At 41.0% G+C, this 15,693-nt stretch overlaps 1 protein-coding gene across 1 annotated transcript in view; it reads left to right on the top strand.

Annotated features, from left to right (window-relative positions):
• Window positions 1-753: 753 nt before the first annotated feature.
• LOC118343448 (neuropilin and tolloid-like protein 2) overlaps window positions 754-15,693 on the top strand; it is an 18,960-nt gene continuing 4,020 nt past the window's right edge. Inside the window, exons 1-7 of the mRNA XM_035682259.1 lie at window positions 754-1,221; window positions 5,599-5,655; window positions 5,872-6,015; window positions 8,603-8,851; window positions 9,410-9,457; window positions 10,011-10,138; window positions 12,601-12,829. Of these exons, the coding sequence (XP_035538152.1) occupies window positions 1,212-1,221; window positions 5,599-5,655; window positions 5,872-6,015; window positions 8,603-8,851; window positions 9,410-9,457; window positions 10,011-10,138; window positions 12,601-12,829 (865 nt within the window). The 5' untranslated portion in view covers window positions 754-1,211. The remainder of the gene's footprint in view (window positions 1,222-5,598; window positions 5,656-5,871; window positions 6,016-8,602; window positions 8,852-9,409; window positions 9,458-10,010; window positions 10,139-12,600; window positions 12,830-15,693) is intronic.

Here is a 15,693-nt window from a genome sequence, read left to right as displayed (position 1 = left end):
GAGAGAAAGAGAGTGTGTGTGTGTAAGTGTGTGTGTGTGCTGCGGGGGAGACGGGGAGAGAGAGGGGGAGTTCAAGCAAGGAGGAGGTGGTGCACTCTACAAGATGTGTTAAGCTGCACAGAGAGTCAGAACAGAACCGGAAACGAAGTCATTTAGCATTGAAAGTAAAAGCAGTGAAACGAAAAACATTAGAAAACACGAGATGAGGTGCGCAGAAAAGATTTGTCCAGTCATAGCTAAAACTTCCACCCATACCAGCAGAACAAAGACTGATTCCTTGAGATACGCATTATCAAGCAGCACTTAGATATCGTAAATCCCAGAATACTGTGCACAATCAGGGGAACTTGTTTATCACAAAACCGGGATGCAACCAGTGAAGCCAGCCCTTCATGTCTATATTAAGTGCCGTTGTAGCCTTATGCGTTAATCTCTTCATCTGCAACCTGTCCATGTTCCCCCGGCAATATTAACAAGACATATTTAGATAATAAAGCCCCCTACTTATTTAAAAACCGGTTTCAGTAATGCAATGCATGTTCCTGTCTTCATGTCTTTCTTTTCACTTCGTTTTTGTTTTTTGTTGCAACAAGTTCGCCGGCGTGATTTTATTTTGAAAGACAGGACCGGAAGACCGATTTCTTCATTGTGTCTACCTTGACCATGCTCACGACAAGCCACTCATTGATGTAAGCAGCGCCCACGGCTTAAATGAGCCTCGTTCGGGAGCATTTCATAGTTCAGACACGGACGGAGAGCAGACAGAGACGGACTCTCCTCCTCTTCCTCCTCCGTAGTCTCCCTCCATCTCTCTCTCACTCTCTTCCACTGTATCTCTCCATCCAGCATCCAGCCTCATGCGTCTTTTGGATACCTACCTCTCCTAGAGCGCGTCAGCCCCGCTGGATCGGTCCATCATCCTCCACATGTCACCCCCCACTGTGGTCCCCCTGGAAGCTGTATTTACAGTGATGATGATGATGATGATGCCTGGCTGAAAGGCTCGCAGCAGTGTTCTTCCTCCAGCCACACGACTGAAGAGGAGCTTGGTGCCGCTTCCCCCTCCTGGAGCGTGTGTCCGCGTAATGGATTTACTGTTGTCGGAGAAAAGTTGGATTCCGTGAAGAGCCCAGTGGAACCCTAACATGGGCAGAATAGGAGTGCGTTGTTAGAAAGGTGCTTTTTGGGTTGGAATCACACCGTGAGAGGAAATGCACAGAGGTGAGTTCCCCGCAAGCTGCCTGAGCGCCAATAATGCGCGTCAGGGTCCAGCGCCCGGCACAGTCCACAGTTTATTTGAACACTGGGTGAAATGTATTTGCCTTTTTTTTTTTACATTCTCTCTTTCCAGCACAGTTGGTGTTTAATGTGCAGAGTGTGTGTGTTTCAACACATCCAAAGCAACTAGGGTGGCATGAAACGATAAAACCCTCATGATGAATGTGCTCCAGGAGAGATTACAATGTCCTTATTATTTTGATGTATTTCTCTCAAAGTGAGACGCCATTCCGGTAAAAAAAAAACTGCACACTGACTCCTCTTTATACCGCTCTCCATTTCTGTCTCGTTTGTTTGTCTTTAGTACCAACTTGCCCTCTTGTGATTGTTCATGGCAAATTTTCCTTCTTCTTCTTCTTTTTTTTTTTGTTTTTACTGCCCACATCGACATCGCCATTAACCACCGATTTACAATCCACCAATGCAAGTTTGGGCAGTGCGAGATGTGCCTGCGTCCACGCAGCCTACGGGAGTGCAGTCTGGTTGTGATTCACCATTATAATGGACAGCAAAGGTCAAATACTAGTTGAAATCCATAAAGGGGCGAACAAACCCATCAGGAACCATTACGTGTTTCCAATAAGCGAACAGTTTGACAGTCTAAATGTATCTCACTGACATTAAAAACAGGTTGAACATGTCTGTCTCAGATACTATATTGTGCCCGGGAATGTGGCCACAAAAAGAAGCGCTTTTTGGGGGGTTTGGTGGCATTTTTCTTGAAATAATAGGGGAAAAAAATGTTTGTGAATAAACCAGACAGCAGCTTGTACTACACACAGCTCACAGCAGGGCTGTTTCCCTCCGCGGTGAAGGGAGCTCTCCAAGTTCAGAGCCAGACACGTCCGCTGCCCCGCGCACACTGTGGCCTGTGCGCGTGCTGCTGTCCCCGTGAGTCCCGCTCCAGCCGCTGTCTCGCGCCATCAGCACCTGAGGCGCGCGCCGCAGCACACGGCTGTAACACCTCCTCTTGATGCGTTCAGTGAAGCGGTCTCGGTGCCGCGGTGCGGGCAGTGTACTGCGGTAGATTTGTGGTTTAACAGGTAAATATCTGTAAATTGTGTGTTCGTAAAGCTTTAACGACTATTTAAGTGCAGAGGTAACTGTTAATGGGGTTTCCGTTTAGCCTAATTAATATAGTGTAATTGTAGTGAGCTCTTAAGTGGCCTCAGTGCATTGTTAATACCACAACGCCTCCGTTTACTCCACGAACAATAATTGAAGCTTTAAATGGACTGAGATTATGAAGCCTTTCCTCAGTAGGCAAACTATAAGGTAAATTAGTAAATTAACTATAAAGTCTGGTAGCTTATTTATAGCTTGTAATTTATGTCCGTTTTTCACAAAGCTTTTTCCTTAAGGGACCCCTTTTCTAAACTAGTAAACTGATTATTAATTATTGACAGATTTTATGGATATTTCATATTATAGTCAACAATAACAGTTATACACTGATAAACTGAACAGAACAACTGATAAACTATACAATGAAACCAAATAGTGAACACAATAACTGCAGGAAGTTTGTGTAAAACGAGCAATTTATATTAATTTGGAACAGATTATTTCCTTTAAATGTGAGTTTTACTGATATTTTTATACAATTCTGCCTGGATTATGTATTTTATTTTCAAATACAATCCTACATACTATCAATCTAAACTATAGAAGAAAAATAGATTTTAATTTAGTTTTCTTCACAGAAATGAACAAAATGCTGAGATAAAGGCCTAATAAGTATATATTTTTTAAATTGTCTTACACCCCTTAAAATCAAGAAGGCCTCACGACCCCAGTGAAGCTTTGGCGGCCTCTAGTGGGTGTCCCGACCCCAGGTTGGGTGACATCGATTTACTTCATAGCCCATAGACCTAGTTTAGGCCATAGTTCTTTATTCAGACAGTCCACATTATCAGCTTTTATATCACTTCCAAACATTGTTTAGTCCTGTCTTACAGAAATGTTTTTTGGGTAACGCTTAGTCAATTTCTAGAGAAAAAACAGACCTATCCAAACCAAACAGACTACAGCTTTGACTCGCTGAACCCTCTGTAATGTTGCATCTATTCTTTAAAATGATTTAAAGGATGGGGTTGCCTTTAAATCTCGGAAATATTTCTCTAAGGAACTTACAATGACCCAGCCTACAGTTCCTCACAGACTATCATTCACCACCAGTTTTTATACCCGTTCACAAGTTGTTCTCTTGGTGTTGAAGTGGCAATGGCTGCAACTCTGTTTAGCTTGTGATTTATTTATAATGTTACAAAAGATGTTACAAATGTCTACATGAATTATGTAACGTTTGCCTAATAAGTTCATTTAAATATTTATAGCTTGATAAACATTTCTGCCGCTGCAGTTCATGGAGGCTTTCTGCCTTTAACTCTTACAAGCGTTGTCTGGTTTGTTAATATTTCCCGCCTAAAGTCCTTGAATGTTAGACAATAACCAGCTTCACTGAGGGCAGCAACAGTTTACAGTGTTCCTGCTATCTATAGCTAAGATTTAATGACCGGATGGTGTAAAAAAAAAAAAGCTCCAGTGAGAGCATCTTTCTGTTTTTTGGTTCTTGACATTCTCTGTCTTCCATCCTTCCTTCCTGGGTGCCATTATGCAACGTGCCAGGCTCTCGCTCGCTCTCTAATTCGATGTGAGTGGGCCAACCTATTATGAACTCAGTGGGGATCAGGTCTGCAGCGGCTTATCAGAGCGAGGCAGTGTCAGAAGCTGTAACGCGCTCGCCCTCGGTGCAGATATCATTGTAATAAAACATATTTCACCTATTGTCTGCAGCCCTGCTCTGCCCAAATGCCTGTCTTCTCATCAGCGCCGTAAGCCTCGGAGCCAGTAATCCAGTTTTTTTCCTGCTAATGCTTTCTGTTTCTGGCGCCTAGAGGCTCTAGATTAGTAGGTTAGAGTGCCGTGGTTTTGATGAGAGTTGATGGTTTGAAACTATCTTTAATGAACTACTACTTGCTGCTCCTGCTACTACTGCTATTCCAATTGTGCTTTCCATTTCCCACTGCACAGCTACTGTTCTACTACTTCCACTAATCTTGCCATATCCACGACATCTTCATTCTGGTGACCACTGTAACTGTGTCTCTGCACGTATTGTTCCCCAGCAACCATTGTACAGTTTACAGAAACAATTACATTAGACTATAATGCTTATCTTAGAAACATTTTACCACTGCTGCTACCAAAGGTAACAAAGCTACCCTTAACCACTTTAACACTAGTATGTATCAGCAAGCTTCTACTAGCACACTTTAATGCCACTGCTAATACTATTACCGCCACTCATAGGGACACTATTCACAACATGCCACGCTCAAACATTTTATTACTTTGAGAAACCACAAATATGACATTTTTTCATGAAAGGAAGGACATTTTCAGTTGTCTACATGAGTTAATGAATGAGAAAATCAACTACAAACAAAGTCATTTTAGTTTCTGCTGCTCATGTGATGGTAAACTTGACATTTTTGGGGAGAAAGTTTTGAAGATGTTTTAGGAAAAAAGAAAGCATTTTTGCACTGTTTCTGACATTCTATAGACTCACAGTTAATCAGTCAAGAAAACAGGCAGATTAATGAATAGTGAAAAAAGTGATTGGTGTCCTAGTTCAGTATGAGTACGGGAGCACAGAGCCAAAATAAAGAGAGGATGAACACTCAAATGTCTGTTGAAAAGAACAGGCTGTCTGAATGTTTGCATTTACCCAACCATTAACCATTAACCATTTGGTGCATGTAGGCGTATGGCAAACCGTCTGTACTCAATGTGCTCAAAGTTAGAAAAGTTAACTTCAGCAACTGCAGCCATACGTGTTTAATTCTCATTATCCGTCAGTCTCTCCAGTTCCATCATTTACCAGATGATTCACCACTAAATGTCTCTGCGATATTTCCCCAGCATTGCCCTTTCATGAATGCTTTGTATTGACAATGATATGATTATTCAATTTCCTCAAGGGGATACATAAAGTAATTCTTCATCATCTTCATTGCATCCTGAGCATGCACCAGTATTAAGACATGCCTACACTGATAGATAACATATGATTATCCTTTCTCACAGCTCTCCTCATCCTTTCTCAGCTATATTTTGTTTTTAAATGTCACAATTCAATCAGGGATATACTTAAACAATGTATTGATCTATATGTTATTCTCTATTCATAAAGGTTAGGTGAAATCAATTCTGCAGCTGATCACACACTTATTCTGTCGCTGTTTAGTGATTTCCATTTTGAACACAAATGCAGCATTACGCCACCTGTGACCAATGTATTATATCTGTGTTTTGCAGCGTGGATACTCTTCTTTCTAATAGAAGAGGCTTTCGCTCTGGCACAGAGAGGCAAAGGTAAGCTAGAGCCCAAAGGCTCTCCTGTTCTGTGAATGTTGTGTCACCCGTATCGAAGCCGTCTGAAAGAGGGAGGAATTATCTCGACTTGGATCATAGAACAAAAGTGTTATTTTCCTCCCTCTTTATTCCCCACCTGCTTTTTCCTTTTGTCTCGCCAACCCTCCTTTCACTCTTCCCGTCTTCAAATCTGTTCTCTGCCTTTCTTGCTTTAAGATTCCCCAAGCGAGCATGGCGGCCAGAGCCCTAACCAGAACGACTGTGGCACGTGGGTCCGCAACATCAATGGCGGCGTGTTCACATCGCCCAATTACCCCACCACCTACCCGCCCAACAAAGAGTGCGTCTACATCCTGGAAGGTAGGGCAGGGTCTTTTCCCCTCTTCATCTTCTGCTCGGTAGCTTTTGTCATCAGAACAGCTGACACGGTTTCCCGCCTTTCAGCATATTGCCTCCTCTAGTGAATGTCATTAGTGTGACTGACATTGTTTTATATAACCTCACCCCTATCTGATTTTCTGTTCCTTCGCTGGCGGGCAATCAGCGCGACATTTTCCGAATGAGCCATCCCGAGTTTGTTTCACCCCACAGATATAACCCTTTGAAAAAGATGGAGAGTGGCGCATCGTGGGTAGCCCCTGACTTCTGGCCTAATCAGAGGAGTGCTGTGTTCATCTCTATTGGCAGGGTGTGCCAGAAGACTATGCTATATAATGAAACATAAAAGAGATGAACATCTGCTACACAACTGAGCTTTGGTGGCTGTATCGCTGGATTGCAGGCGTCCTTGTCAACACCTTAGTGCTTACCAGAAATATCACATCCATCAGTAATCTGGTGGCCTGCCGCACAGGACACATAATGGAAAGCATCATTAGCAGCTATAGGAGATGAGGTCTGGAATATTGAATCATGTGTTTTCATACTGAATTGATGAACTGTTTGTCCGTGAAGTAGCACAGCCTTTCATGCAGATGAGACTTGGTTCTTCTCTTGCTGTGGTGGGGAATACGTTTTACACATGGCTCAAGGGCTCCCCCTGTGGACAAATCAAGCCCAGAGCTATTTTTGATGAATAAGCCGTGACTCTATCACATACAGACTGCTGGTGTGTGCAGAAGTGCATCGCAGTGGGTCTGAGAAGCGACAGATGCAACCTATCATTTGCTATTATTTGGTCTTGAATGGCCTTAGTCATATTCATCACTGAGCTCCAGTGTTGAGCCTTTCATTCCTCCCCTTACAGAGACAGAATGCTAACATTTGGCATAAGTGCTAATCAGATAGCTTTGTAATTATAATTTGTGGTTAGTGAGGCTCATTGATTATGTCATGTCCCCCAGTTCATCAGCTCAATAGATCGAGTGATTATACTTTCTGCTCTTTCTGTATCAAGCTGTGTGTGTGTGTGTGTGTGTGTGTGTGTGTGTGAGGGACATAGAAAGCTATAGAGTGAATGAGACCCAGCACACCAGGGAATGAACACACAGATAACAGGAAGTGCAGGCATACAAGCTACTCGTTCGAGCAGAAAGAGAGAGCATTCCGGCTCAAATTCAAAGACAAGAACAGAGACACAAATTCACACCGAATCTTCTGTTATTCTATTTCAGTTGCACACTGTACCATAAACATGTACCACCCTTGACCTTGCTCTTTTTTCTCTAATGGAGCATACTTGGCTTCTCCATCCAGAGATGATTCAGAGCCCCACCTCCCACCCTCAGCATCTTTATTCTGTATGATTCATCCTCTAAGGCAGGCATGAATTGCCCTCATTAAATTCTGTGTAGGGGGTAATGGTATTAAAGAGCTCTGTCCATTCAATATATAGACATACGCTGGATTTTCATGACACATGAACCTTTGAACTACAACTCGTGCTGTGATTGCAGTGTTCTGGATTCACTGACTCAGAGACAGCAATGCTGACATGTCAGACTGTGTCTCTGCTTGTGTGTGCTAGTGTGTGAATGTGTGTGCATATATATCCCTGTGAATTGTGTGTGCAACTGTGTGTTGAATGCGTGCATATGGGAACATGCCCCTTTGTGTTTATGGTTAAAAAATTATAGTGAGCATTTATTTTGTGCTTTGCTTATAATGCTGTTTACCACAACTGAAAAGAACAAACCAAAGTATAAGTTTGAGTGAACTAATTATGTTAAATGTGTATTTTAATCTGTGTTAATTGTTTCTTTGTTCAGCTTTAGGAGAGCATCTAGGCAGAATTTGGCTTGGAATGTTAGGGTTGGGTTTATACAGCGTGCCCCTCCAATCATGGATGTGTAGTTGAATTTGAGTTCAGAAAGTGCCGCAATTAGTAATGGTGTGAAAGAATAAACAAACTCCTCATCTGTTGTCAACGCACAGACACAGCTTCTACAGCAAAAAACATCTTAAGATTTATCAGTTTTGCAGCCTGTGAGAGGAGAGAAAAGTCATCTTCCTTTATATTATTACTATTTAACTCAATGCTGTCTTCAGCAGTGACATATATAAAATATCAAATATCACTCAATCATTGTGGCTTTCTCTATAAATATAAATGTCTTGTCTGATTAAAGATCTAAGGAACATTTAAATGTAGTGAAAATCAGCTATGTCTGAATGATGAAAAGCCATCACTTTAACAGATAGATAAGGTCAGCAATGTTACATATTCCATGTCTGAAAAGGGCTTCAGTTACCTATAGCAGCTTTCACATAAGTCTGAGCCAACTTCTAAAAAGTTTGCGCTCCACAGATCCGCTGAGGGGTTAGAAGCAACAGCCAAAACTTCAAAATCCAGATTAACTCATATCTGACTCTACTTTCAATCTATGCTTTAGAATAGCATTCAGAGTCATCCTTGCCCTTCAAAAGCTAGATTTACCGTAATTGTATTCCTTTCATGGATTAACCCCTTTTGTTTCCTTTCTCTCCCTTGCTCCCTTGTTCACCAAAGCTCTCCCTAGACAAAGGATTCAGTTGTCTTTTGATAAGAATTACTACATTGAGCCATCATTTGAGTGCCGCTTCGATCACATCGAAATCCGTGATGGGCCATTTGGGTTCTCTCCACTCATTAATCGCTTCTGTGGGGGGAACAACCCAGGCCTGGTTACATCGACGGGACGTTTCATGTGGATCAAGTTCACCAGTGATGAGGAGCTGGAAGGCCTTGGCTTCCGCATCAAGTACACCTTCATTGCAGGTAGGGACACACAAAAAATCTGCAGTGTCTGTAACTCCCTCAAACTCTTGAAGCGAATTTCCGTAACCCTAACCACACATAAAAGGTTTTTGCTAAGATGTGTAGAGAACTGGATCGATCTGGTTGGTTTGCTTTGACAAAGTCACTCCCAAAACATAAAAGAGAATCTAATCTCAGTGTGTCAGAAAAGATAGCGTTCTTCCCTAAAACATCATTTTTCTGAGTTTACCATCTTGTTTATGTTGATTACTCATAAGAAAATGACTGAATATGGGCGCATGTGGACTCTCAAGGTGGTCTTTTCCAAACATCACAGCCATCATACCTTCACTTTTCTTGCTCTTCAGCAGATACACGATCAACATCAGAGCCTCCTGAGTCTAAACCCAATATGCCTAGAAATCAGTGTCTCTCATCAGGCGGCAGATATGAACTTCAAACAGACCCCTTTCTGCTTTATCTGGCCTGCCTTAATGGGATCTTATCTTGTGTTTTCTGCTTACCTATTTCTGCTGTGTGGATTGAGAGTAATGTGCCTCCCAAATCTTATCGTTTCAGACCCTGATTTCCATCTGCACGTGGGCGGACTGCTAAACCCCATCCCAGGTAAGCTCTTCAGTATTTCTCCGGTTTGTGTTCGATCCTTTTTGAAGAGCTCCTCTGTGCTCAGAAGCTTACCGCAGGCTATCTCTGCCTCTGACGTGAATGTTGAATGCGCAAATGTACCTTGACAAGCACAAAATTGCACATAAAGTGAAGAGGTGTTCATACAAAAACACGCACAAATTTAAACACATGAAGGAACACACACCTACCCTGCTCGTTCCTTCCTGCCTTTCTGCTTTTGTTCCTGTGACTTCTTATTGTCCTTTATCCTAATCCGCTGTCCTCACTTCAATTCCATCTTAAATCCTTTACTTGTTTAAATAAAATCAATCTGTCTCTCTGTCTGTCCTGCTCTTCTACTCTTCCTACCCTTTCTCCTCTTTATCTTCTGCTCTTTCTTCTCTCTCTCTATCTCGACACTTTTTTTGCTTGCGTCTCATGTTTCTCCATTTGACCCCTTTTCTCACCTTCCCTGTCTTTGACCCTTTTCCCTTCTTCCTTTCCCTTTCTTTTTTTCTTTCCTCTCCTCCACATTTCCTCTTTCTCTCTGCAGAATGTCAGTTTGAAATCGGCGGATGGGATGGGATTATTCGTTCCAGTCAGGTGGAGGAGGAAGAGAAAGTGAAGCCTGGTGATGCTCTGGACTGTATCTGGACAATCAAGGCTCCTCCTCAGTCCAAGGTCAGCACACAGGACCGTATTAGCAGTCAGGAATGATGACATATTCTATCTATCCTTCAACCCGTGTTTGTTTCTTTCAAAATTCATGGTCTATGCTTCTGTTTGGATGACTCATATTCAAAATCTCATATCGATGGTGATACATGCAATCCATCCCAGAATAGATATGAATAGTCATCCATAAAAACAAAATCAGAGGAGAAATAATGATGCTCTGAATATAAACAGAACATAATTCTAAATAGTTGTGTGTACTATCATTCTGTTATGTGTGTTCCCCATTTCTGTATTTGCTCTGGCACTTCACCTTCACAGGGTATTCTATCTTAACATCAATATTAGTTTTATATTTTTGCTCTTTTGTATTGTAGCAAATGTGATGTCAGTGCAGAAATTCCAGTATCAACATGCGTAATGGATTTGTTCCCCACTTCATGGATCTTTCAGGTTAAATCTCCTTTTAGCATCTGGGAAATAACAATTTTCTGTTGCAAAGAAAGTAAACAAGCAACCAATTAGATGCATATCTATAAGTCTGTCTTTGGTTTTCCTGATTTAAATATTTTGTGTGAATGCATATAGTAGTAGTTGTGTGCTCCAGTCACTGAGAACATATCCTCCGGTGTTCAAGACTGTACTGTAAGTGTAATTTAATACACAATAATGGATATGAGTAGTGTAAACACAAAGAGAGGCAATATGGATAAAGATCAATGCAGGCAAATTTTATTTATAAAACAAAGCCCTGGATATTCATTTTGAAGTACATTTTCAAGCCAAGAGTGAAAGCTCAGTGATATGCACATAAGTTCTTATGAGTGGATATTCAAACCCCATTGAAATTAAAACCATAGCCCAGCTAGCCATGATTTATTGCTGCTCTGCTTCTCCCTCATGACTAGAGGAGGCATCAGAAAGCTCCTATGCTATTCATTGGCCACAATATACTCACACAAAAACTCATGCAATTACAAACTCATGCAAATCTAATTAAGTATAAAACAGCAGATGCACACATACCGTCACAAATTACATAATATAATTGTACATACAGTACTGTAAGCAATCACCCATATTATACACTCATATGTATACAAAGTAATACTTTATGCATACACGTGTAAACATTCATGCATGACTCACACATGCACAACCTAACACACACACATACACACATTAGTCCCCACAGTCATTTTACTGGTCCTACATGTGCAGTGTGAGGCAACAGTGATGAGGATCTGAATTTAGCAGCTGCACTGAGTTGCCAAGCCAGATATTAGCTCACTGAAGCAGAAGGAACAGAGGAGCACACTCAGCGGCAGTATGAGAGCAGCTACTTAACTGCTCCATGGTCACAGGTGCCTGTGTGCTAAATGTGCTGAAGTTTCATCCAAGTTGTTGTCCCCCGTGTCCAAGATCTCATCATGTCATTACTGCTGATTTGACTTATTCACACAATTAAAAAGCATGTATTTTGCAATTACAGGTTGAAACACTGCTGTATGTTTAGGCTCACTAATAAGCTGCATCTGGTCTCAGTGGCATTCATGTGATTTACGAAAGTGAGGAACTCACTGAGGACCTCTAGTGGACAGGTGTAAACCACAGGTTGTGTAATACATTTTTTTCACAATAGACTTTTTGACGTGTAAAAGTAGGAAAAGAACAGGTGTGATGGGTGATTTCCATTTAGCTGCATCAGTTTCAGAGCCCTAGTGTTGTTCATGGTGTTTCATTGTCATATTGTCACAGCTTACAGCTTACAGAGCCATTGTTCATGTTATTAGTACCTCTCGCTCTTTTCCGTCTATAACAAGCCAGAATGTCACCTGTGCTTTTTCCTGCTGTAACAAGTTAAGATGTTTGCTGTGAAATGGTATAATGGACCACCCAAGCATATATATAGTTTTGTACTCTGAGGCCAGACTGTCTTATGTGGGGAGGAGGTTCAGCTCACTAGCGCCCAGTCCCTGCGGAGTTCCCTGAATTGACACACATCTTAAAGAAAAGATGAGAGTGAGAGAGACACAGCAGGCTGCACCATGACAGATTTCTTCAAAGGCTGACTTTTTTAAGTAGCCAGTTATCATTGTAAGAATGATGCATACTTACATTACAGCTTAGATTAGATTTATTTTGTTATTATTTGATTCTATTTCCCAATAATGCATCGTCTATCCATCTTCTAAACTATTTATCCTGTTCCTGTACCAGCATGCTCTGGTGAAGAGGTGGGCAGGTCACCAATGTATCATAGAGTTCTTCTCTAATCTCTTTTATTTTATTCATTATCTGTATCTGAACGTTTTCTAGATACATTTGCTTTACTGATGCAATGCACATTTTGTATTTACCTTCATAAAGATTACGTAATTAAATAAAAGTTACTAATTATGATTAGCTGTGAGGTGGTGCTAGTTCATTTACCTCCACATTGATTTGAATATGTTGTGTATCTGCAGATCTACCTGCGCTTCATGGAGTACCAGATGGAACACTCTAATGAGTGCAAGAAGAACTTTGTGGCTGTGTACGATGGCAGCAGCGCCATCGAAAACCTCAAGGCCAAGTTCTGTAGCACCGTGGCCAATGATGTGATGCTGGATAATGGTGTTGGAGTGGTGAGAATGTGGGCTGATGAGAAGAGCCGTCTCAGCCGGTTCCGCATGCTCTTCACCTCTTTTGTTGACCGTGAGTGCCAGTCTTTCTGACAAAATAACTCTGCCCTTTTCCATCTTCATTCCATCATTTCTGTTGCAGTATCTATTTTGTTCAAACCATTCCTTCACAGGCTTGACACTACACTATTACTTAGAACTTCAGTGTTCCCATTATGTGGCTCTCCTTAGCTCTATCCTCACTTTCTTGAGTGTCTCTTTGGTGTTTGATGGATTTTTAGCAATTTCTTTATCTGTTTGTCCTGTATTACATTCAAAATGGATCATTATGAAGAAAAGGGCCCAGTTCTGTTTTTATTATTTAAATGAACACATCCAGTGACCGTGGTAGATCTGATTCCACATGCTTGTTGCAGTTTGGTCTGCTCCTTTCCCAGTTTCCCTTATGACTGTGTAAGTTTCTGTTAAGGACTATGATGAAATTGAATTACTTTACTGCAGCAGCCACAACATTATCCAACCACACACACAAACAAAAACTGCTGATTTATGAGGTCCTGCATTTAGTCTATCAGTCGTAACTAATAGACACTGAAGTGTCATTTCAGCAAGGAAAGCTAATTACAGTGTGCTATTTTTAGAGCATAGATATGAGAAAACCAATTATTTACTCCAGCATTTGTGAATAACTGAAAGCATCAAATAATTTCTTGATATGCATGTCACAGCATGATTCTGTGCTTATTATAGGTCACTTCAACAGCAAAATAGGAATTTATCTAGTTTGGCGAAAAGAAAAGCTGAGTGGGGTTAATTGATCTGCTGGAAGTAATTATATATAAAGCCTCATCATTTCTGAAGGACAAGAAACACCAAACAGCTGCTGTTAAAGGTTGCAAATAATATAGCAAGGATTGCCATCCAGGAAACAGTTTTTTCTGTTAGCACACCGTAATATTTTCATTAAATGCCTGAATAGACTGAGATATTAATTGCCACATTCTCCTGCACATTTCCAAACCCCTGGCTGAATGCTAATGTTGTTTTCATCAGCAAACCCATAACCATTGCAGTCAGAACTTAATGGCCTTTTAAATTCAGCAAAGATGTTTTTTTTTTACTCTGAGAGTCCTTAAGACCGTTTGGATCCTCATTAATTCTGATCACACAGTTCATCTCAGAGAAGTCTGAAGTCTCTTGAATAACTCCAAAACTTTATTTGATCAGAGTCAGCGACTGAAGTTTACTTGGAGGTCAGAGGGAACCATTAATCTTTGTCACTCAGAGAACAAGATGACTTTTGTCTTTTGCACTCCATCATCCTTAATGTGCTCTAATCTTCAGACAGAACCCCCTCTGATGTAAACCAGACATATTAAGACTTTAATAAATACACACATACACTCACAGTGCATACATTCAGACATGAGTTGTGTGTCTGTGTGTGTGTGTATGAAGGGAGGTCGTGGGGTAAGAGGGTGAAGCGTCGCTCACACCCTGTGAGAGGCTACATTTTGAAGGCGGGAGGCAGATAATTGGTTTGGAAGTGATCACAGTGTCAGGGGAGCGACCCCGTCTACATGCTCACTGGGAGATAGAGGGATGGACACCACAGCACAGACACACTATTTATACATACCCTTACACACACACATCGTCCCTTTGTCAAAATGTATTTAACCCCGGAGGCAGAGGAAGCATGCAGGGAAAGGAGAGTAGAGGCTCCGAGCCCTCATCACAGTGGGGAGCAGGGGTGAAGCTGGTGGAGCAAGCCACAGTCTGTTTCAGCTACGATAAAAAGAGTGTCTCTGCAGCTGCTCAAGCCTCTGTGTGTGTGTGTGTGTGTGTGTGTGTGTGTGTGTGTGTGCGACCGTTAGTTGGTTGTATAGTACAGGCATTCTCTGGCAATGATGCTTTCTTTGACACTGCTAAAGAAAAAAAGGGTTTTTGTGGTAGGTTTGTGTCTACCTTATATTGTAGACAGATGACTTCTCATACTATAATTTTAATATAATAATTTTAATATAATGTTATTTCTGTCTACTCTGCACACACGACATCTATTGCATGTCTGTCGGTCCTGCAAGAGGGATTCCTTTTCTCTTGCTTTCCCTGAGATCTCTTCCATTTTCCTCTGCTTTTTAGCAGGACATTTGTTCTCATAAGAAATGAGCCTAAGGATAGATGGCATTGTAAGCTGTACAAATTCTAAAGCCCTTTGGAGAAAATGATATAGAGCTATATAAATCAATAGTCTTGACTTTACTTGACTCAAAAGAATAAGGGAAAAAGGCTATTCTTTAATCTTATATCTTGAATGAGTGTTTTGTTGTTGTTGTTGTTGTTGTCAACACCTACAAATGGCAAACTCGTAATTTTATTTGATCACAAAATGTAGTTAACATAGTTAGAAATAGTGGTAACGTGACACTACAGGGTACATGTTTAAACTGGGTTATGATATCCTTCCTGCTCTTCATTTAACTAAGGGGAACGTTTCAGAAAGATGTTTTCTTTTGTCTTGGGTAATATACCGGATGAGCCCATATATTGGTTTTAATTTTTTCATACCGGTGCATAGCTGAAACAATTGCTTTAACTCTTCAATAGGCAACAATAATGTTTTTAAAGAGTTTTACAGGTGGGGCAAGCTGTGTAGTGTGTATTGAAAGTGGCAGCCTATTAACTGTATACCTGTACTAACTGTTATAACACAACAATTTAGAACCTACAATTTACTCTCTTTAACAGGACAAAACAGTCATCTTATGTCAGTTTATGGTGTTTATACAACTCCAGAAGCAATATTTAGTAAGTTTAATACGTTTTTGACATTTTTTTTAAAGCTGTGTTTTTACTACGTTGCAGTTAAACAATAAAACTTGTTTATATTCTGCAACTGTCCATAAAAGACCCAGTGATGCAAATAAAAAAAGG

Source organism: Morone saxatilis, unplaced genomic scaffold (genome assembly GCF_004916995.1).
Source record: "Morone saxatilis isolate NCDOM2014 unplaced genomic scaffold, NCSU_SB_2.0 Contig11, whole genome shotgun sequence".
Lineage (NCBI taxonomy): Eukaryota > Metazoa > Chordata > Actinopteri > Moronidae > Morone > Morone saxatilis.
Note: the sequence above shows the minus strand (reverse complement) of the source record. Positions and strands in the feature narration are given on the sequence as shown.